General features: G+C 38.7%; 2 protein-coding genes across 2 annotated transcripts in view; one reads left to right on the top strand and one right to left on the bottom strand.

Moving 5' to 3' along the window:
* OPN4 (opsin 4) overlaps nucleotides 1-7,987 on the bottom strand; it is a 28,991-nt gene extending 21,004 nt beyond the window's left edge. Inside the window, exon 1 of the mRNA XM_032994120.2 lies at nucleotides 7,228-7,987. Within this exon, the coding sequence (XP_032850011.2) occupies nucleotides 7,228-7,254 (27 nt within the window). The 5' untranslated portion in view covers nucleotides 7,255-7,987. The remainder of the gene's footprint in view (nucleotides 1-7,227) is intronic.
* Nucleotides 1-23,272, top strand: part of LOC122154850 (translation initiation factor IF-2-like) — an 81,101-nt gene that overhangs the window by 34,916 nt on the left and 22,913 nt on the right. The gene's annotated exons all lie outside the window — the stretch shown is intronic.

Consider the following 23,272-nt stretch of genomic DNA (forward strand, 5'->3'; position numbering starts at 1 on the left):
TACTTATCAACAAGTATGTTTTCTGTAGTTTTCATTTCAGGAAAGTTTCTGTACCTGTGAAGTATGTTTTCTGTTGTCCTTTGACATCACTGGCTAGACTACTCTGACTAAGTTGAAATTATATTCTATGGATAAATATGCATTTATTCCTTTAGTAGTACGGCTATTTCATTTCTCCCACTGAATAGCACTGAATTGCAAGGTGCCCTCAAGACCTGGTTACCAAAAGCCTGGCAGTATTGGAGAAGAGTCTTCCGGAAACTAAGTTAAGGATCAGAAGAACTAAACCACAAATCCTTTATACCTTATGCCTAGTTTCCATACCAGTTCTGTTTTCACTCTGCATTGAATGAAGGTATTTTGCTCTCTGTGAAGTATGTGATAAAACGCTTGAGGAAGGCATTTGTGTCTTAATAAACTAATGTAGCAAAATTCAGTACCAAGTCTGAAGACTACAGCATGTTAAATAATAATTTAAAAATGTTTTTAGTTAAGTATCAGGAGCCACAAACACATTTGAGGCCAAGTGACCCCAGATTAGTAATGAAGCAAACAGTAAGGCTGCAGCCAGGAAGCAGGATGACCTGATAGAAATTGAAGAGGAGAGAACAGCTGCCCAAACCACCAAACAACCACTGTTCTGCTTCCTTTTCATATAAGGTCAGCCAAGGAGACTTAAACACTCCCCTCTGTGCAACTGCCACTGTCCTAAATGTGTCTTAGCTCCAGCCAGCTAATGGAGTCATGAAAAATACCAAGCCCCATCCTTATTCTTCTGCATGGACAGATCCTGTCTCTTCTTCACAGCCAGGATTTTCTCATCAGGGGTGGCTCTCACTCCAGAATGGCATGCCATGACCACTGCTCCTAGCTCAAGCCTCATGGCATTCCTCAGCTACTGAGCTATGACAATCACACCAGGTTTGAGAAAATCCCAGGAAATATTTTGAATCATTTCTAGTCTGCGTATTGTGAATACTGTCAACTTGGCTGTGGCCTACGATCCAGGACAGGGGAATTGCCTGTACCAAAGTCTCTGCCTGTACCAAACTTAAATAGTGCTATGAGGCTGGATATGTTCCTTCCAACCACAAGTACCGGGAGATGGTGGTACAGTTGTCATATGCAGTCATTCCTTCCAAGGAAAAGGAAGGTTGCTGGTAGGAAAGGAGGAAATTCCCAGAGGTAGGTACGAAGTTCTCCCTTTTATCTCACAGTTATGTTAGTAGTTGGCATTCACCGTTAGAGTGCAACTCAGAAATGCCTTTGACAACATCCCAGTTATTAAAGGAAATGTGTATTTTCAGACAATAGAGGCAGATATTACTTCTGAATATATCTGTGAGATTGGACTGAAGTCACTAGAGACAGTGTGTACTTAAAACCAATGTGCCAATAGCAAGAGGTGAACCCCAGGAGTGTCTGGAATTATGGAAGAGATTGTCTTTGGTTGTGTGTTGAAGATCTGCCTGCAGCAATCAACATCTAGAGTGTACTCCCTGCGTTTCTACATTAGCAGCAATGAAATGCTGGACAAATACTTTGAACTTCAAGAGAGAAAATGTAGCTCTGACTGTTATTGTAATTGGAGCAAAATGTGAAGGTTGATACACTAACTGAATGACAATATCATGGCATTTATTGTTCAGGTTCCTGCAGCAAAGTGTAAATTGGCATCACATCGTCGACATCAATGGGCATCTTGCCTAGGCAGAAATTGCTGTGCTTAACACACTGCAAGTAAAATAACAAAAAAAATCCCATGCTAATAGCAAATGGAGAGGGAGAGTCTGAGATAAAACTGTTTTAAATAAATGAGATCGAGTGTTCTTTGGTTTGTATTGGGGTTTTTTTCTTCTTAGCCTTGTGGCTAGAACATCTCCTAACTGCTGTTCTACAGGGAGTTAATGATGATTATTAATGGAATAGAGATTTCTGATGTTTTTCCCTGCAGCTATCCATTTTAATCAGAACTGGATCAAGGTAACAGAAATGAAGCAACTAAAGGAGCTTGTTGTGGCTACAAAGAAGAGATTAAAATGGCTTTAATTTGAATTAAATTTGTGGAGGACTAAGGACAAGGAAAAATTTAAAAGATAAATATAAATACACAGAAATCACAAGAGAGGAAAGGTTATTTAAGGGACAGTAGAATACTTTAAAATTACTTATTCAGGAATGAAACAAGTTCAGAGTCAATAAAAATGTCAAGTGGGAAAAAAATAAAGGAATAATATTTATACTGGAGCAGTGATGGGACATAAATAATACTAAATATGTGGGCCAAAAAAAGGTCTGTGGCAAAGATGAATAAATTCACATTTTAATGTGGACTTCCTTTAGGCCTGGGATTTTTACCACAGGGTCCAACTGTGGCTGTTCTCCAAGAGGAAAAAGTCAATTATTAAAAAAAGTAATTTCACTGTTTTTATTGGAAATACAGATCTGATTCAATGCTTCTTTAAGGCAAAGAAAGGTAAGAGTTGACCTACAAGGCATTAGGTCAGGCCTAAGCACTTCAAATTCATCACTAAGTTGCATACATATAGCTTCCTTACTAGAAGATGAAAACACATGCCTGTATCAAGTTCCGCTCTAGATCATCTAGGGGAATTATACATCAAAAGAAAGCACATGGAGAAAAAGAGAGTGCTTGAGGAAATCAGGCTAGCAGGATAGTCAAGAAATCAAACAATTCCCAGAGCTTTTATCTATTTGGTTTCTCCAGCAGATTAACCTTTTTTAGTCTCTGTCTTCTGTTGTCACTCCATGGTATGAGTACTTGGTTGGCAGGGGAGAATAAAAATCCCACTGCTGCAATCCCCACTGTAGCAACTGTCCTCTGACAATACTCTGAACTATTTCAATTGCATTGATAATGCACAGCATTGTTGCCTTGCGTGCTTTTCTGTTCAGCCTTCGTTCTGTAAACACATCGTAATCAAGATAAGAAAAATGAACAGGCAAAGCCAGCACTTCATTATTTCTTTTTCAGGTGATGTGACAACACAGTTTATTTAATGTAAATAGTTCAAAACATCACCAAATGCACAAAGAAACTGAAGTGGAAACTGAGAGGTTGGACATTTTCCAGTGGTTGGACAATGGACTACAGCTTTCCAGAGTCAACAAGTGAAAGATGCTTGCATCTGAGTCTGTGGACCACTGGGTGCCAGTATACCCACAGACCAACTGTGCTGTGGGTGGCACAGATGGGTATTAATTCTGTAGGAAACAATTCTGTGGGAAGCACCAACTCCCTGACAATCAGTCAATACAAATATTGAACATTTCTCAAGCAAGCAAGCAAACAAAATGGTCATGGAAGCTGTGGGAGGACTTCAAGGTAGTAACTGTAATGTAACAAAATTTCTTCACAGTAAGTACTGAGGGTCAGTCAGAGAACATATCAGTAGCCAAGGACGGCATTTTAGTCAACCTGAAAAGCAGGTTTTAAAATACCAAACATTTAAAAATGTTTTGGTGTGTATCAAAACTGACCTTTTGCTAGAATTGTAAAAGAATTTGTGTTTTTAATCTCTGATAGGCATGTCATTTATTATTTATTATTTATTTACCCTATAGCTTTGCAGAAGCAGATCGATAATTTTGGTGTGGTAAGGAACTTGGGAAGTGCCACACTGATTCAGACCAGCAGTCCCGACAAAGCACCAGCCTGCCTTTAACCATGACCGGGTGTTTCACAGATTTGCCAAACATGTATAATGAACAGAGATGTGGGAATTTAATTTTCATTATAGAGTCTTAGTAGTTGGTTTGTGCCCTAAAACAGGGTTATTATCCCCTTAAAAGAATAATTTTTATCCTCCATATATAGGTGTAATCCTTTTCTAAATCCTACTCCATCATTTTCCTCAATAGATTCAGTGGCAAGAAATTATGAAGTTATGAAGTTGCTCTACATTAGTATATTTCCTTCCAGCAGGTTTAAGTGTGTTCTTGTGGAAACAGTAGGATAGAGAAAACCAGCTAGGTTTAATGCAATCTGCCTTCTTAAAATGCTCATTGTTCTCCCTAAAGAAATGCTTGTCTACTGCCTACAACAAAACAGCTAAAACAGAACTGCCTGTGTTTTCAGTTATCATTCAGTAAACTTGACAGACTTATAAACTTGAGATGCTTTTTGGGAGTCTGGAGAGAAAAAAATGCTTAATAGATAAATATGTCTAAATCCTTGCTGTTCTGGCCTTGTCTGTGGAGGCTGCAGCACAACATGGAGACTCATTATTCTCTGTTTATGGCCTGCTGCCACAGCTAGTTACAAGGGAGGCAGAATTCTTCCTGGAGGGCCAGTTTGAAGGGCCAGACTGCTTCTTCAGGAAGACAGCAGTGCACAGTCTCTTCTGCTAAGGCTTGGTGCAAGCAGAGAAGGGGTAGAAATGAATCAGCCACAGAGAACATCAGTGTAGGTCAGAACTTGTATTTCATCACGAATTTTGTCAAGACCCTGCAAGACACATGTCTGAAGAGAGTTAAAATTCTCAGTCCAGCACAAAAACACAATTCCTAAGTGATTTGTCCAGCTTAGAAAGGAAGTCTAGATCAGATATAAAACTCAGGGATGTTTGGTGCTGTCATCTATTCTGTCTTGGGAATCTGTTTATTATACACATTTTCCTAAAGAGAAGGTTTTCTAAATAGTTATTTCATAATTGATTGAAAAAGCCCGCAAACCAACCAAACCAGCTCATCTCTGAATAACTTCTAGTAGAAAAGATACCATTTTTGAAAGACCAACCCTCCCCCCCTGCTCACAGTATGAGAAAAATATTTTTGTATAAGTGAAAAAAGGACAACACACAAAGAATACAGTTCAACTATTACTGGGGAAAAAAAATCTGTTCTTTTTCAGAGTGAGAAAAAAATTGTATCATTTAATTACTGTTCACTTGGAGATGTTGATTACTGAAGTCCTACTAAAGCTAACAGTAATGATGGCAGGAGCAAGATCGTGCCTGTAAATACTTGTACTAAATATAAATCATATTTGATATAGCCCACTCCTCAGAATCTCCCAATGGCAAGAGTGTAAAGCAAGGTTTAGTTCTGGGGAAAGCAGAAATCCTAATAAGGTCATTTGGGGATCTGAACATATTTCAGTGCTGGTTCTGATTGATTAATTGATTTATTTGTGTGACATTGTTTCAAAAGCCAGGAACATAAAAGACTAGGACAAGGACATTTCTCAGCTACTTCTGCCTGGAGATCAGATGGATTGTATCTAATTTGGTGTAAAACATGACAAGGAAAGGGAAATAAGGACTGCTATCATTGCTTCTATGAATTCATCTGGCTTCAAACTGTAGGCATTAGTTTTGCAGAATGAATGTTTTAATGGAATAGAGCCCAGTTCCAAAACGTCACAAGTTTTGGCGGTCCCACATTGACTTTGGCAATGTATTGGGTTTCTTTGTTCTTAATTTTTGTACAAATACAGGCAATGAAGCTGCTTATTTACGCAGTATGCCTTATACAATCAATGATAGTGTTAGGCCTTTTACATTACAACAAATCATATAGTTTAGAAAAATTATCAGAGCAGAAATACTGTAATTTCCTAGGGTTTCTAGGTGCAGTGTTTGTACTGCCTACTTGCAAGAGGCCTCAAACAACTGATAACACTTATTTTTCTTCACAGTTCCTTGCTCTGATTTCTGAGCTTGCCTCTGTAGGCGCTTGCTCTGTGATGACAGGCAGCACAAAGAGGAGTGTAATCCCACCTCAATTATGGTTTCAGCAGGGTGACGCCAACTGCTAAACCCTGCTTCCAGTAGACAGCAGGGCTTGCCATAGATGATGTTTGTCCTGTTGAGCAATTTGGATAGCAGATTTTGTATCCTATCTTCCGGATTTAATCTCAATTACAAGCAGCACATGTTGCTTTCAGTCCCGAAACTCTCTTAAACAAATCTTTGTGTCAAATTAAAATGCAAAAGTTTGAAAATACAGTCACTTGACCTAGTCAGATGAAATGGACAGCTAACTACCTCTTTTAGCAGAATAAGGAAAAAATCCATTTTTAATTTTTCCAATGTAAATCACACTGCCCTCAGAATCCTTTTCCATTTTGCTACGCGCTCCTCAGTCCCTCTTCTCCCTCCCTGATATGTTCTGCTATCCTTTTTCATCTGTTATCCATCTAAATTAGTTTGTAAGCACCTTGCTCAGGACACTTCTCTGTTTATTTTTCTGTAATACACTGCACACATACAGGTTTTATTAAATAAACAAATAAAGACTCCATTTTTACTCTGCAAATAATAAAATATTTGCTGGTCCTTCATTATAAATTAGGATCAAACTGGAACACCCAATCCAATACGTTATATGCATAAAACCTTTTGGAGTGTTTCAAACTTGCACACAGTTTTAAAATGTCAGCTCTGTAATATGGGCCATGCCAAAATACCTGGTATGTCCACATCAAGATTTTAAGTTGAATTTCCAACTTTAAAAACTTCAAAAACTATCTTGAGTCATTTTTTTATTCTTTACTTTTAAGCAGACTTTTGTATAAACAGCAGGTGAACAAAACTTTAGTCCTACTAGTATACTACAACTAGGAAGAGGACTTCTGAACTCCTTTGATTCAGGCTTGTGGGATGGAATGGAAAATATCTTTAGTGAGCCCAAAGAAGTTTCATCCTGAAGAGTCATCACAACAGTTTATCATCTTCACAGTTAGAAGTAAATTTTCTTTCTGTTTAGTATTTAACAGCTGAGAAAGAGCTTTGGTAGAACTTACCTGGGGAAACATTCTCAACCGCTCTCTTGGGTAACTGCAAATAACAGCTCTTTAACATTTACATTAGCACTTCACTGCATTTACAGACTATTACAGAAATGACCAGGATTCCCATCTTGAATAATAACACAAGATAACATTGTGTTTGAACTGCTAAGCAGCTGTTTAATGCACGAGAATATGTTGTTTCCACAGTCTGCAACATATTTGCTGTACTTTGCTGTTATACATTCCTCCCTGTCTTCTGCCCATGTAACTCTGCTGAAAAACACTGCTTCTACAGTCCTTTCTGCAGTAATTAAAGGAATAAAAAGATTTTAAAGTTTTCATTATTTTGTTCCATTGCAGCATTACAGCATTAAATGTGTACATGCACCTTAAATGTCTGTTTACAGTTCTATAAACACCAGCTTTGCCAGCAGAACTATTTGCTTCAGCTTTTAGTGACAGAAAACACTTACTGTTGGGGCTCTAAGAGGCAGGTCCATCAGTGCGTACGCATTGGTTTCCGAGTCATTCCATGCATTGAAGGACTCCACAGTTTCGGTGCTGTTGGGGTCCTCAGAGGGACAAGAGATCCCCCTTTGAATGGGCTGATTATTCAGGTGAACAAAATCTAAGCAAAAACAAAGAGAGAAAAGCTCTCCTCTGAATTTAAGTCAGCCAATTTACCTTTTTGTGTGTGGGCAAAGCAATTAGTTTCTCTGGAATAATGTGAGATCCAGTGCAGTTTCTCAGATTGTTTCACTCCATCTTCAGCTCTAGCAAAGGGCAGCAGCAGTGGCTTCCATTTAAATACAGGAGATGGCAGGGTCCGCACATGCCCAGTTTGAAGCTTGTTCCATCCAGATTCCAGCTTCACTTCAATGACAGTATAAAACTGATGCTCATTTAAAAGTGGTGTTCTCTTTTTTGCCTTTGACAGATTTATGTCTGAATCTTAATGCTATATCCACATTATCCCTGCATGAAGACAAAGAAGTTAAAAGGTTGACTTCACTATCTGTCTTAAATATTAGACCTTACTGTTAATTAGTTTTTTGTAGTCTGCTTTTAAAGAAGATGTATGTGTACAGTTCTGCTGAAATTGTCTGAACTCAAATAGATTCTGGTATTTAACAATGTGCTTGTGTGCACTTCTGTCTTGTAGAATTTAGGTCATGGTTATTTGTTGGTCCACTTCTAAAAATAAACAAAAAATCGGGATAAAACCCACTGACATCATCCTTTTCTGCTCGTCAGTTAAAAAAATAAAAAAAAAAAAAAAGCAAGTGCACAAATACCTTAGGTAGAGAACGGCAAATAATGACTCGTTTCAACATTGCTTTCTTTTTCAGTTGTGTTTAGTCAGGGCACACATAAGCACATTCTTACTCACACAAATCTTCCTTTACATTGCACTGTGCAAAGAGATATGAATTGTTGTATTCCCAGTTGAAGGCCCATTACTGTGGTAAAGTGAAGTTTAATTACAATAGAGAATTAGGCACAGAGTGTGAAAAAGCTGTTCTAGCAGATACTGCAGCCTGAATATCATAGAGTTCAGGCCTTCCATGCACCATCAAAATGACCCTAACACAAGATCTTGGCTTCATTGCAGTTGTTAAAAATAGATATTACTGGAAAGTCTTTGTGAGATGGTTGTAATAGTAACAGTGGGAACTGTATTCTCCCAGCTCTGTGCGGATTCCCCTTCTCGTGTATCTTTCCTTAAATTAGCACTTGCAGTACCTAACCTTAAATTGAGGGAAAAGGGATTGCATTTCTTTGCATGAACAGGAGCTGTGCCCCTGTATCAAAGGCACTCACCTATAGCGCTGCAGATTCCCTTTCCTTGGTAGTCATTTAAGGAAGGTAGCATTTACCTTGTGTCACCGGGCCACTGAACATTAACCAGAGGAGACAATTCTTAAACTCTACAGGCTCTCAAATGGTGAGCCCTTAAAAATAATTATTAGCAGACCTGCTTGTGAAAGGCAGAGACATTTCATCAAGTACCCCTGCCCTGCAGTGTTAGGTAGACACAGCCAAGCCAGGTTTAAATTAGCTGTGGGAGAACTGAGCCCAGGGGTGGCTAATCACTTGACAATTTTCAACTTTGTCAATGTCTGAGATTCTATGGTCATTTTCTAGGGTGTGATTTTCCTCTCTTCTCTATGTGCAACATCGGACACATGAATATCAGGGCAATGGTGGATATGACATTAACGGTACAGACTTCAGAAGACATTGATGTGAACTCCAAATCCATCACTCTGTGTTCCTGCATATACAGTGCTTGCATGCAGCACACTGTAGCTACGAGGCAGCAAACAATGATGTTGAACATTTTGAGGGACAGGACCTTTTTGGAAAATAATTTTGCGTTTTACTACTAAAAAGGCAGGAGATACCATTACAGAAGGCCACAATCTGAAACTGGCAAAAGCTCATATTATCTTCAAATAAAGCTTATCAAGGGAGTAGAGCAGAAAGTACATTTTAATGATTGAAATGAAGAGAAAGGAGGCAATGGGAGATCTCCCATTTGTGTAAACTTTATCTTCAAAGAAGTTGCATACAGTTACGTCCTGCTCTTATCAAACTGATAAGACATAAAGTATGAGACATATAATCTTCAAGGACAGGCATAAATACTAGATCAGAGGTATTCTTTGACTTGGAATTCTACTTTTCTTTGCTCAAATCCTCTTAGTTTTCTGCTTTATGTCTTAGTTTTGCACAGTGCCAACACAGTCTGTTTACATACAGCTTCTACATTAAGTTTTCGTTTTCCCTGGGTCAGAGATTACATTTTTCTTCCTTCTTACTTCTTCTCATCTTAATAACAAGTCAATGAACTGAATGTATTTCATTTCCAGTTAGCCTGGAAGCACCCAATTTTTGACATTTTTAGGGGAGCCCATAATATGTTTGGCAGAGTCATCAAATCATATAATAAATGTAGTATTTTCTAAAGTAAACCAGACAGATCAGACATAGAAACTATGTATCTTCTTGCCTCATTAGACTTGGCATTGTTGTACACGTTATTCCAGATAGATTAATTTGATTAGTTCAGCAGCTTCTGAGAGTATATTATGAAAGATTATGCATTATAAAGGAGAGAAAGGAAGTTTTCCCAGTGAGAAGTGGATGCTAGTCCAATGAGGACTATTGATTTGGTATCCTTCCTTAGCCTCTGGGGCCTGCTTTTGTGAATGCTAAGCACTTACAAGCTCAGTGACGTTATTACTGAAAACTGGACGCTGGCGCTAAGATTCATTTCCAATGGAAATGTTCTCATATGATTACAGTTGTCTGATCCTGTGTTATAGCCAATTGCTAGAGGCAGTTCAGCTGACCTATTTTATATGTGATGCCTCAGCTTCCATGGAAGGAGAGGAGTCATGTCCTAGAACTTCACAAGGTATGAAGTATCAGGCATCTCATTCTCTGTACCTAGGGCTTGGAAAGTCAGCAAAGGCATGTAATAGCAAATCATTCACAAAACTTTTCTCTTTCAGATTTGCTTTTGGTTTATATGCAGTATTAAACAAAATAGAACAATTCAAAGTATTTTACTGAGTGATAAATGTTTTTCCTTATAGGTAAGGCTAGACTTACGGATCTGGAGGGAAATTTGCCCTCTGTCTCTCCCTTGTTTATTCTCCACCAAAACTGAATGAAGAAAATGTATCAGTTCATGACCCCGGGTATTTTCTAAAGCCATCCGGCTTGACCTAAAGTTTTCAAACATTTCTGCCATAGTTCTGTGTGTGAAACATGCCAGAAGCCCACCTGGCTTATGGCCCAGGTCTAAATTGCCCTCCAGACACTTCTGGAGAAAAGAAAACCTGCTCAGAATTCATCTCTCTGAACTCTGTCACACTGAAGTATGGTGAGAACATCTTTCCCAGTTTTAGAGTCCTGACTTTCACCTGCACCTCTTGCTACTGATAATTAACTTCTATTCATCGCTTTTTATAAACTACAGGCAGAAATAGCAGAAAGATCATGGACTCTGGGGCCCTTCCATGAAACTGAGAAAATTGTCTAACAGGACAAGGGAAAGATAATGCATGGGTAAAATTTAATTAAAGTCCAAATGAGCATAGGAGTTCTTTCATAATGAGTGAAAGGGAACAGTGTTGTCTTCTTTGGCTGGGAGCTCTCTGTGGAAATTCGTTTTTAGCTCATCTGCAGGAATGCAGAGTGAACTGAAAAAGCAGGTAATCTGCTGCTTAGAAGATAAATAGACAGCCGTTGGGAAACTCGAGGAGAGTTAGAAGACCAGGGATGTGGTCAGCCAGGCATTAATGTCCCTGAGACATGTTTACAGAAGCTTACCTGGGATTCTTTAAATTTTCCAAAAGATCACCTAGGTTTCTAAGGCCAGCATGAGGAAAGAGGAATAGACTACTCGGTAACAGAAAGGGTAAATTCCTACTCTTCTTTGAGTGCAGATAGAGTTCTGGGACTTGAGTTACCATAAATGAGGAATGCACAAAGCAAGGAAGTTAGGTGTTTCTAAAGCTTGCTAGTAAGTTGTGTGATTTTTTTTTTTTTCCCCGTTATGATAGGGAGAATGATAGTGATAACTCCTGTAAAACATCTTGGTGATAACAACGTTACCCTCAAAATATGCTCTGCTTGCCCTCTAGACATGGTAGGTCTTCCTGTAAGTGACGGGATAGAGGGAGGAATAACTGATTTTTCACTTGAGAGGCTATCCGTTTTCACTATCTGCCTGTCAGAAGGCAATACCACACTATAAAATCTGCGTCCGTAGTAGCCTGTCTTACACAGTCCCTCCTGTACAGTTGTGAGCCCTGGGTATCTGGTGTGGTATTGATTGTCAGTCACTGTAACATTTGCAAACATGTTTCTCTTGGAAACATTTTCAGAGGCCTACTTTTGTACTGGTACCAGCAACAAGCTTACCAGCTTAGATATGCAGGTGAAAACTGGTTGCTCATTTTATACAGAAATCTGGTTTCAGCCATCTGTGTTCTTTTTGCCTTTTAGCAGCTAAGATCTATCAGGTGGGAACTCTCCCACTTCCTAGCTGTTCCCAGACAGCGTACTGCAATTTTGGCACCCCAAAAAACAAAGCAGGGGGAGAGTTGCATAATATGTATCTTCTTTGTGCTTTATTAATTATAGAGATTAAATTTAGTTCTTCATGCCTGGAGTAACTTGGCAAGGGGACATGGAGGCAAGAACACCCTTTGTAAATTGTTAAAACAAATACAATGTTCTGTAGGGCCTTTTATGGGACCACACTATTGGGACTACCCCAAAATCAATAGACAAAATAGAAAACAGTAAAGCAAATCAACATGGTTTCTTCTCAGATGTAGAAGTGAATAATTCACCTCACAGGCAGTTCTAATTTTATAGGGTAGCCAAGATCTGTGATGAACAGCAAAAGCACAAACTGCAGGGTGCAGCCAGCAAGTGTGTAACACTGTGGAGCTGTTTAGCTCCACAGCAGGAGAGTGAGAATCCCAGGGCTGGACTGAGTACAGAAGGGCCAGACCATAAAGGATGGTTTAGAAAAGTCCATTCAAACACAAGGTTTTTTCCTAAGACATACAAGAAAAAAGTCTTTTCCACTGAGATGAAAAGATTGTATCAGTGATCTCTGACAGTACGAATTCAGCTCTGTAACATAGCATTAGAGTGCCACTCTATGGCAAGACACAGTCCAGCATGTGCTCTGCCTTAGTTTCCCCAGTAGTATTTCCAACTTACTCGAATGGCTTATGTCTTCAAGGCCAGGTAGCTTCCAAAGGTCAGCCCACCTCTGTCCCTCTTGTCCTTCCTCAGAGTCTGAAGACAAAAGTAGTCACAGAAAGAGCAATCCAGACCAGCCAAGTTGGATTTGCAGTGCCTCCAAAAAAAGCTTCTTACCTGGTTTTGTGGGCTGAGCTCTCAGAGCCACCCTTCCCTGTCTCCTATGGCTTAACCCCGGTGGAAAGCCTACACTTCTTCAGGGAACTCTGGTCAGCCAAACTCTTCTCAAAAAATGTCAGTTGAAAGCTTCCTTACTTCCAGTTCCCAAATAAGATCTTTTACCTTTCCACCCCTTCTAACGTGTGAAATAAAGCTGATTGTGCCGGTGTGGTTTAGTGCCTACTGTAGGCAGGGACAAATCATATTTTAAAAATTATAGAAAAGCTGCTGTATCATTGCAGGAAGAACAACCCCTCCATCTTACAGGAAACTACTAGGTACAAAACCTAACAGAAACTTCCCTTGCTACTCTCTTGCCTGTAATAAATCAGGTCTGTGCCACATGCAGCTCAGTCTGCAGTGGGCTGAAATGTTGGGTCAGCACATGGTGGTCTCCAGGCTGCCTTTTTGTCTTTGTGGGAAGCAGGCAGTATGAAAGATTTGCTTATGCAGAGCAATATGTTTCCCAGCTAGGGTGGGAATCAGATAAAAAAGGGATTATTGGTAGAGAAGGGGTGAGAAATAAAATTCCAGAGAAATTCTGTTTATCAAGCATTTTCCACCAGTCAACTGCTGACTGCCATTAGAGGTGCACACAGTGGCCAGTGACAGACAGCAGTGCCAGGTTTGGGTCAGCATTAATAGAGAGCTTGTAGTGCTTACAGGAAGAATAATTGGTACAATTTGGGTTTTGATAGTTTTTTAATCTCATCCGCTTATGTAGTAGTTACTTCTGAAATATAAGTGACTCAGCAACTAAAGCCTATCATGGGAAGGGGCTGCAGAAATATCTTGATAGGTGAGACAGAAGACAGTAATGGAAACAGCCAGGTCTCTGATGAAAAGGCTTAAGGGAAGAACAATAAGAAGCGATTTATATTCACACACAGCAATCAAAATTAAAACCCTGGGGTATGAGGAATAATAGTTCATGATAACCAGAAGGTAAACAAACTGTGGTCTCATTTGATATTGAAGAATTATCATCTTTCTCCTTAGATAATAGCACTATTGTCTTCAGATGATCTGCAGAGAATACATACACTGCCCTGATGGTTATACAACTATTTTTCCTGGCACATACTCTCTTGTTTTACAACATCCTTGTGAAAGAAATCCTATCCTTTCTAGAAATACCATCAGTGATTCTGTGAAAAAAAAAAAAAAAAAAAAAAAAAAAAAAAAGACAGGCATGATTATCAGTCCACTAGTGAGAGAAAATTGTGCTACCACACTAATAAGCAGACAGCTTTATCACTGACTACAGCTTAAGTCTCAGCAGCTCACGGCTAGTGCAGGTGCCCTGTGCTTTACTGTTGTAGACTGCTGCACGCAGTGCTTTCAGGAATTTGGGCAGGATGAGGAGGGAGAAACAGGCCACTGACTAACATCACTGAATTTTCAAAATCTTGTATTTGAATTGTTTATGAAAACAGCCTGAAGAGTGAGTGCCAATTAAAAATACCAGAGGATATTTCAGCTGAGTCTGTAAGAGGTTTCAATGGCATGTGTCCTACCGAGGACAAAATGGCCAGCAGCAGCTGAAGCAAAAGCAGAATTTGGCTCAGACTACAACAGTGTTCAAGATTTGTACAGGATTCTGTCATGACCACTGAGAACAGAGACATTATGAGAAGTTTGTTCCTGCTGCAACTTGAAACCTTTCACACAAAGTCCAAAATCTAACAGACCTAATGTTTAAGCTAGAGGAGAATCCACTGCAGTTCTATAATCAGAGATTCTCAGTGTACAGAAGTGTAAAGCCATATGCCCATTTCTTCATAAACTCTTTTGGTAGGGCTATCATCCAGCCTGTCATCACCTCTGACTCTGATTTCCCAAGTGTTCATGAGGCCTCTAAATGAACAGAGATTCTTCTTTGTTTAACTTTGCAGTGTGGCTTCTATTAATACCTACTCTGCTAAATGCCTCCTCTGGATCCTCACCGACTTCTGTTTCAGTTGCTATGACATCCTTTTTCTCCGACCTTAATTAACAAAATGTAATGCACAGGGCAATTATCAGAAGGCTGCAGACAAGATGCAAGTGTGCCAGTGCAGCTATGTCTAGTTCAGACTGAGCCCTTCTCGTCTTGAGCCTCTCCTCTCCCAGCCCATTGCTTTGACTGTTACTGCCATGCATCCCCTTCTTTGACTCTGCCTTTTCTATTAAATCATATAAATATTGCTGATACTCACTTCCAAGGGCCTTGATGCATTAACTATCTCCAGCTTACCTACTGTCTTTCAGACAGCATTGGCTTGCCAGCTCTCACATCCTGTCAGGCAGTGATGCTCATTTCCATCATTCACTGAACGCAGTTTCCAACATGTATGATTTACTTGTCTTCGTGCAGTTCCTCATGCTGGTGGCAGTGGCAACAAGAGACACTGACAATAGCTAGGCTGCAGGCACACACAGCCTGCTGGCTGTCCTGTCAGTGCTCACCTATATTGTCTTATTGTTACCTGCTAGTCTCCTGCCAGTATGCCTCCATTTCTTGTCTCCCTATATTTTGATAACAAGCTCTTTGGAGCAGAGACTTTTTATTCTGTGCTGGTGTAATGCTTTGACTTGCCTAATTTTTCTAGGCATGAGTAATGCAAACACGGTAGGCTTCTATTCTCTGGTAGTGTCATGAATTTCCTTAACAAATATACTCTGCTTAATTTTTTGGTGATGAATTGGTGAGTAATTCAGTATGGTTACAATAAAAAGTCAGTTGAAGCTCAGGGTTTTGTTTTAGTAAAAATGTGGACATCTGTTTGAAGATTGTTTTCAGAGTTTTACAAGCAAAAGAAAAAGCCTTCTGAATAAACAAACATCTCAAAAGCAAGCCTATAGGAACTAAAATGATAAAAAACACGGGCACTGATGCTCAGAAAGCCGAACTATTATTTCTCACTTACCTCTACTTTTATAATTCTGCCTGCTCCCTATGGAACTGGCATTCCTGTTGACGCTGCAAATCATGAAAACCTAGCTGGGCAGTAATTTCGCAGCACAGCAGACAAACATGTCATCTCTACTTACCGTAATAATTTTTCACTGAAAGAATATCCTGAAACTGATTGGGAAAACTGGGCACTGCATTCTTTCTGCTCTTTCAAAATGGCTACAAATGTGCTTGAAACACCAAAACACACTAAAAGCATGCATCCTTGAATATGGACTTAATTTCTAGGCCTGATTCCCCAAAGTAGTTGAGGTGTTTAGCACATCACCATACAGTTTCCTTGTACCAACTGAAACTTAAGAATGTCACTGGTAGGAAATGACTGACCTCTCCCTGTGTAATGAAGTAAGTGGATCGCATGATGAGGGACATCAGGTTTAGACAGGCCTTACTTCTGAGTGAATGATTCAGCTACTTCTTTTCCTAATAAGAAAATCACCGTGCTCTTTTCTAAGCAGTTTCGGTAATGGGACTTAAGACTGCAGAACACCTTGATAAAGAATGGACATTTAGAGGCATTATTCCCTGGTTACAAAAACATTTTCTTTATGTCTTTTTACCTGTTTTTGCAGCTTTAGTAACAAAATGTAGTTTACTAAGAGTAAAATTCTCATCCTCTCTTGCTCCCTCTGACTCCTCAAAAAACTCTACGCAGGCAAAAAGTTAAGTCCTTGCCCTTACTACAGAGAGAATATTTTACTAAACAAATGCATGGATGCTGCCTTTGACATGAGAGGTGAAAATGCTACATTTTTCCAGTGTTTATTTATAGTAACTAATTGTCAAGGAGAAGAGGTAATGAGGAATACAGTCACTTCTGTCTTCACAAATTTAAGTGAAGATAAGTTCAAAAAATCCTAACCATGCAATCAGTACAAACTGTTGCTATTATATTCCTGATTACGGACATACTTAACAGTCCACTCAGTCTTTTTGTTTTCAAATTAATTGTAGAGTTACTTTCTTGGATTTATTTTAAAGTGAGAGAACAGGGATGTTTATTTGGCAGTTCACAGAGAAACATCCTTGAGTAGCAATCAGATTTACTTACCATCATCAGACAACTATAGTGATCTCCATGTGCTCTAGTGTCTTGCAGACAGCAAGTCAACAATGGACATGTTGGTTACTCCATAAAAACAACAGAAAAATAATATCATGGCAGAAATCTGAAGTTAGATACCCAAGAAACACGAACCTATTTTCTGAGCATAAACATTTCACATTTAAGGAACAGTATACCTATTAGGACTCAGTTTTATAGTTCACCAAAATAGATATTCCACAGAACATACAATCAGCTTCCAGGTCTAATTTCCCTTACAGAATTAATCAGTTTTGTATTTTTATCATGGATCTACTCCTCAGCGTAAGTCAACATGGCTCTGCTAACTCAGCTCTTACCGCTTGTTACCCCGTTACAACGCAACTGCAAAGCTTCTATAAATTGCTGAAAGGAAGATTCTGCCACAGAAGGAGTTTCTAAGTGCTGCACCGATGCCAAAGCACGTTCCCTTCCTAGCAACATTTATCACCTGACAGACTAGTTTCTAGACAAGCCCTCCAGAGCTGCTTTACAGGGGGAAAACAATGGAAGGGTTTTTCCATTCACTCTGCTGATTTGAACACTACAAGACCTCATTCTCCAGAGGAACTTCTTGGCAGTTTAATAAGTGACTTGGTCCCACTGCAACTCCAGTTCAATACCTGTAGAGCAGAGTGGCATTTCTTATAGGGATGTTTTGAGATGGTCAAACAGTCTGGTGTTCAAACACTAAAGCAAACAAACAAAAATTGAACTAAGAATAAAGAAAAGCAAGACAATAGAATATGAGTGTTAGACTATGTCAGGGAACAACAAAGGCCAGCTTCTCTGTAGGGGCCAAGAGGATTATAATAAATCAGGAGGGCAGAAGCCTCAACATCCAGGACGCCGTCCCACAGCATGTGAGTGAGATGAGCCAAGCAGACCCAGGGATGGTAGCCAGGATCAGCTGAGAGTCTGGGCTATCCGGCAAGCCCATGCCAGCAAATCAGGCCTGAGGCAAACCTGGGAGCAAAAGCAGAAAGTCTGAGTCAATAATCATACCAAGGGCCAGATCAGTGAGGCCCCCAGCTGCCCACAGGCGTAGCTTAAATGCAGCCCCTGGCCCCTTGGGTAGAGGGGGTTGATGGGGGCATCAGGTGGGGCTGGTCAGTGCAATTAAGACCTATTAGTGCAGTCAGCTCCATGACAGACCCTGAGTCTCAAAGTCTTACTAAATTCTCACTACTAAATTAATTCTGTTAAATTAAATTCATAATAAATAAGCACATTTTCTCAACTACAGAGTTTTACTACCTTGCACTGATGTCACCCTAAATACCCATTTACCATCTGGCCATTTGCTTAGGACCTTAAATTTGGAATTTTCTGACATTTTGGAAGTTTAGAGCAAGAGATCTCATGAGGGTTTATTTATTTATTTATTTATTTATTTATTTATTTATTTATTTATTTATTTATTATTTTAAATCATCTGTTGCACTAGAGAAAGATATTGCTATTTAATAAGTATCTCTAAGAACAGAATAGTATGAGAATGACCATTCTGAGTCAGTCCAAAGGTCTGTCTAACCCAACATTCAGTGGCTAAAAGCAGCATGCCAGGAAAGTGTAAGAATATGGTGAGTTGCCCTAGAATACTCTTTCAGCCTCTAACAGTATGCAGATCAGCAAATCTATGCCTCTCAAACCATATTTCAGTGATCTAAATCAAACATTGATGGGGCTTTTGTGGGTTTGTAAAAGGATTCTGAATGTAAGTAGGAATGTAGCTTCAAGTTGTCAACATAAAAGTCAGGGAGAAGAAAGGCTGCAGTCTGAACCAGGGTTATTTTAGTCCACCAAATTACTCTTTAGCATGAGCACAAGCACAGAAATCTGAAAGCTAACACAGCCTCTCTTAGAAAGCTTTGTATAATTTAAAACACAGTCATACTACAAAACCAGTTTTCATCTCAGCTCAGCAACTCTCTTCATGATATGCAAGTACCTTTCAAAAAAGTTGCCAGAACAAACCAGCTGAGACACGAGTTCCCTTTCTGTCCTGTCTCCTAATGATTGGAAGAGAAATCATTCCTCTTAAAATGAATTTTTGGTTCACAGATTTTAATGCAACATCTTAAAAAAAAAAAAATCTTAAATAGCCTTATTTAAAGTTCTGATTTTCAAGGTTTGATAATCAGAACTCTGAGATTCACGTTCCAGAGAAGCACTTGCAGCTGAAGCACTCAGAATGACTAGGTGAAGATTTAGGAACATGTTTTTTGTATAAGAATTAGGCTTTAAGGACTGAGAGGCTGAATAAAACCAGAAATCTGACAGAGTAATGCAACATTAACATTCATTATGTTGGGAATAGTTTCTAATCACTGCTATTTCTCAGGCTTTTCTTGTGGGACTTTGATGGTGCTTCTACTGAATTTCTTACCTCTGCTCATTAGACACTACTGTAGTAAAAGGCTCTTCCTGATTCACTGAGCGCAGAAAAATAGTGGAGGGGACACTTTAAAAAGAGCAACTATTTTGCATTCTCCAACCATTCCACTGGGACTGAGTTCTTAATTTTTGGTAGATAGTAGAGTTCTGAATATACATTCCCAAACTGGAAGGTGTTTTGCAAGGTTTGCTTAATGATCAGTATTGAGAGGTCATATTAGAGATCATTCTATAAGAAATATTCACTCACAGGGGGCTGGGTATTTTAATCCTTTAATGATCACCTGTGCATGTGCATTTTGGAGCACTGGTTCTGGAATTTCACTTATATACCTATTGTGAGATCATTTGATGCATTTTTCTAAAAGTGCATATGTAGGACTCAAAGATGCTGATGGTCTTTTGTGCAGGGTATTTATCTAACTGAACTCTGAGGAATTACTTGCAATTTGGTTTTAGTTTTGAAAGCTGCTGCTTTTACCTGCCCTGCCAACTTGTTACCACACATTATTTTTTGTGTGTCTGAAAACTACCTATTTTTTCCAACTATACCAGTTCATCTAATGAAGGATTTTTACCTACAAAGCTTGCACAGCCTATCTTTGCACCATAACAGTTACAGCAAATACTGACAGAAAAAATGGCATGTTTTCCTGACTTTGCAGCATCCCTCCCCAAAAGTCACGAAACCACACCAGAGACATAAAACACAGTACTGTCAAAAACAAAGGGTGTGTCATGTGGAGAAACAGGGGAGAGGAACAGCTGTAATCCAGCCTACTGACATAATTTGAAGCTGATTTTCCAATGTCGTAATTAATTGTTTCTCCATTGAACTTTGAATGTAGAAGGACATTAAATACAATAGTAGGCAATGTATATGACAAAGAGGGTAAAGCTCAAACCATTTGGCCCTCTATATGAATAAATGTTTGAATTTCAACAAAAGAATTAGGAACTGGAAAGCAGGACTTCAGGAGACTGGGACAAAATTTTTGAAAGAGGAGAATTCCATCTTTACTATGGAATGACAAATAATCCATATCCCAGTGATGGTACATTTTGCTGTCTGTCATCAGTTCTGGGTTTTACAAATACCCACGTACTTCATTTCAGTTGAGTTTTACAAATTGTATCTGGAATTCAGCAACTAATCTGGATTATTTAAGATTTCTACCCTTTCCCTAGGAATAACTGTTTTCAGTCACATGCAGCTACCAACTTTTATAATGATGTATGAACTAAGATGAAACTCAGCAGTTTCCCTTGATCACACTGCCTCTGTATTGTCAAAAGGACTTCAAATATCAGTACTCTTGTTAGCAATTTACATTATGAAATGTAACAATGACTGTGGCATAAAACTGCTCTTTTAACAAAGTTTTTTATTTTTCCTAGCTATAAATATGTTTGAAAAATAAGTGTTATAAAAGATTTTCCCTGTGACATACTAGTGACTGGGCAGGGCTGAGTACCAAAAAAAGTCTGTAATTCAATTTCTAGCTGGTTCTGGAAGTCAAAGGAACAGATACCTTTACCATATGTCTGAATAAATATGCTATTCTCCCACGAGACTTCACCTGAATATTTGTGTTGATAGTCACATTATTATAAAACTACATTAACCTAATGCTTCTGAAGAACTAGTATTAACTTGGTTGAAGACATTTGATTGTTTAGTGCAGCTGCTATTGAGATAAAGTCATTATCAATATAAATGTCGTGCAAAGAAAATCTTGCTTTGGACTTTCTGCTTTAAGAATGAGATAGGACAAGAGGCAAAGGGCACAAATTTAAAACCAGTAATTTGCATCTGAACAAGAAAACACTGTTTTACTGTGAAGGTGGTTGAACACTGGGACAAGTTGCCTAGAGAAGTTACAGAACCTCCATCATCAGAGATATTCAAAACCCAACTGGACAGTCTTGAGCAAGCTGCTGTAGCTGCCCTTGCCTGAGCCAGGGGGTGAACTAGATGATCTAAAGCAGCTCTGTCTAACCTCAGCTATTCTGTGACTCTGACTGTAGGAAGGAAAGTGAATTCTTCCTTGTTGACCAGGGTCTATTAGCCAGAACAGCAGTAGGAACATAGCAGGGGTCAAAAAGTCTAACATGGTTAATATGAAAACAACAGTTCCACAATCTGATGAGCTGAGAATGCAGCTTCAGGGGGAAATAATGTATCTTAGGAAGATGAAAGTCTGAAAAATCTCCCTCCTATCACAAAGATTCTTACACAAATGTAAATGCTGACACAACGAGTTAGCCATGTGAATAGTCATTCACAGACTACAAACTCCTTTAATAATTTTGGAATAATACAGCTAAGAATTTGATAAGATTTGATTATGACTTGTTGACTTTGTAGACATAAGTAAATCATAACCAAAGTATATTTTTCCCAGAATATTCCTGTATACTAATACCTCCTCTGTTGAAATAAGAATATACTAAAAATCAAATTAAGTAGGTTATTTTCTCTGTCCAGCCATTTGCAAGTTGTTTTCCTGTTCTAGTACTTGAGAAATCACAATGGAAGCAATTTTTTCTCCCCGTACCTCTTAAAAAATCCGATTTTAAATTCATCAATTTTGTCCATCTGACAGACATAAGATTTCACTAGTTAAAATAAATGCTCTTTGAAAATTTCTCTGAGAATATTCTGAGTAGTGTCTTTACTGATGTTATAGAGTCAACAGAAATTCTTCTCCTCTTCTATATAAAGAAATACATATACATGTATTTTTTTTTAGTTTTTACTACTAAGCAGTTGTACTAGAAACTTACTTGGTTGATGTTAACACAAATGTATGTGTTTACTTTGGCTGTGGTGTATTATTCTGGAAGAAGAAGAATTTTGTTGGCTGCCCAAGGAAACTCCTACAATGCTAAGGAAATAGCCATGAAAATTCTGTGTGCTTTCAGGACATATGGGGCTCATTTACATGACTTTTATCAAAATAACCATGTCTAATTTAAATGAAGCTTTTTGCCAACTGATGCACTGTGCAAATGTTCTTGGAAGCATGGGTGTCCCTCTTTAGATAAAGACAAGACAATAATTAGATCATTATATTCATTTAAGTTTTACTATTTTAAGACAAAAAGAGTAAGTATCCACATATTGCACTTGCATAGCAAGTGATGTAAAGAGCAGTATAATTAATTATTCTTGTGACAATTTATGTGCAGATGAGCACTTAAACTGTGTTCACTGTCAAACTGAGCCTGAATTTCAGGCAGGTTGTCCTCTTGCAGGTGAGAAGCATGTCAGCCTGGCAGCTTGGACTTCTCCCAGCTAGGTCCACGCAACCTTGGCTTCGAAAGAAAGTGGTGATTACCTTCCCAAGCCTTTCATCCTTCTCTGAACTATTTATTCTCTTCAGCGGCTGAGGCTTTTGTCTTGATTGAACGGGACAAAGAAGCCAAGTTCCCTCTTTATTTTTGCTTTCTTCACAGGTCTTCAATTACACAGTAGTCCAACTATTTAGAAACTTTTCTGCATTGGAGGGTTAAGGCAGAAGCCTTTCTCCAGGCTAGACTGCAATATCTAGAATTCTACCAAAGGGTTGTTGTTTTGTTTTTTTGTTTTTTTTTTTAATCAACAGATGTTTGACATGTTTTGCCAAAGGCTTGAACCATTTACAGCTTTCCCTAAACATCAATTGTTAGTACAAAAAGCAGGTACAGAAAAGCTGACATTTCTTCTGTCCTTTTTCAGCAAATCAGAGTAAAGAACACTATTTGTCAGCTATAACATGAATTACTCATTTCCCTTTTACTGATTTCAGAAGCAGAGTACTGTGTTGAAACTGAAGTGGTCTCCAGGTAAAGTATGTTTTGAGAAAATGGTGGCACTCTAAGTACAAATTTGGAATAATACTAGAGAGGTTTCGACATGACTTGGGCAACTTCTCACCAAACCTAGATGATGGCTTATTTCTTCACAGTATGTTAAACAGTTTGTATTAAACAAAAGAAAAGCAACAGGGAAAGTAATACATATTACACAAGACAGTGCTTTTTCAATGTTTGAAGTTGTGGTCAGATGTGAAGATTTTTTCCTCTGTCCTATTTTACTTTTCTATTATTGTCAGCAAATCTGAAGCCTTCTGCAAATTAAATCAATTAT

This window comes from Tyto alba, unplaced genomic scaffold, assembly GCF_018691265.1.
Source record: "Tyto alba isolate M040663 unplaced genomic scaffold, T.alba_DEE_v4.0 Super-Scaffold_1, whole genome shotgun sequence".
Taxonomy (NCBI): Eukaryota; Metazoa; Chordata; class Aves; order Strigiformes; family Tytonidae; genus Tyto; species Tyto alba.